General features: G+C 49.3%; 1 protein-coding gene across 1 annotated transcript in view; it reads left to right on the top strand.

Annotated features, from left to right (window-relative positions):
* Positions 1 to 70: 70 nt before the first annotated feature.
* The window catches only part of NCAPD3 (non-SMC condensin II complex, subunit D3), a gene marked incomplete at its 5' end in the record, with an annotated part of 28,318 nt that continues 28,047 nt past the window's right edge, over positions 71 to 341 (top strand). Inside the window, one exon of the mRNA XM_010282841.1 lies at positions 71 to 225. Within this exon, the coding sequence (XP_010281143.1) occupies positions 71 to 225 (155 nt within the window). The remainder of the gene's footprint in view (positions 226 to 341) is intronic.

Below are 341 nucleotides of genomic sequence, written 5' to 3'. Positions count from 1 at the left end.
TTGAAATAGTATTTGGAGTGAAATGTGTGTGTGTGTGAAGAAACTTCGCTTACAAACCGCTTCCTCTCAGCCTGGGTGAGCATGGTCTGGGATGTGGATTTCACGGAGGCGGAACCTCTGGATCCCGGGATAGCAGAGGAGATCACGGAAGATGGACTTGATGCTTTCACCTGGCTGTACCGGTCTCTGTCTCCCTTTGCTGCGGAGGACCGTGAGAATAGAGAGGTAAGGCCAGCTGGGCCACGTTCTGCTGAACAAAGACACAGGCCCTGTGCTTTTCTACTATTCAAGTCTGTCCCGCCTAGAAATGTACAAAATGGTCTAAAATTCTTGTCATATGT

This window comes from Phaethon lepturus, unplaced genomic scaffold (assembly GCF_000687285.1).
Source record: "Phaethon lepturus isolate BGI_N335 unplaced genomic scaffold, ASM68728v1 scaffold16142, whole genome shotgun sequence".
Taxonomy (NCBI): domain Eukaryota; kingdom Metazoa; phylum Chordata; class Aves; order Phaethontiformes; family Phaethontidae; genus Phaethon; species Phaethon lepturus.
This window is presented reverse-complemented; position numbering and strand designations above follow the sequence as displayed.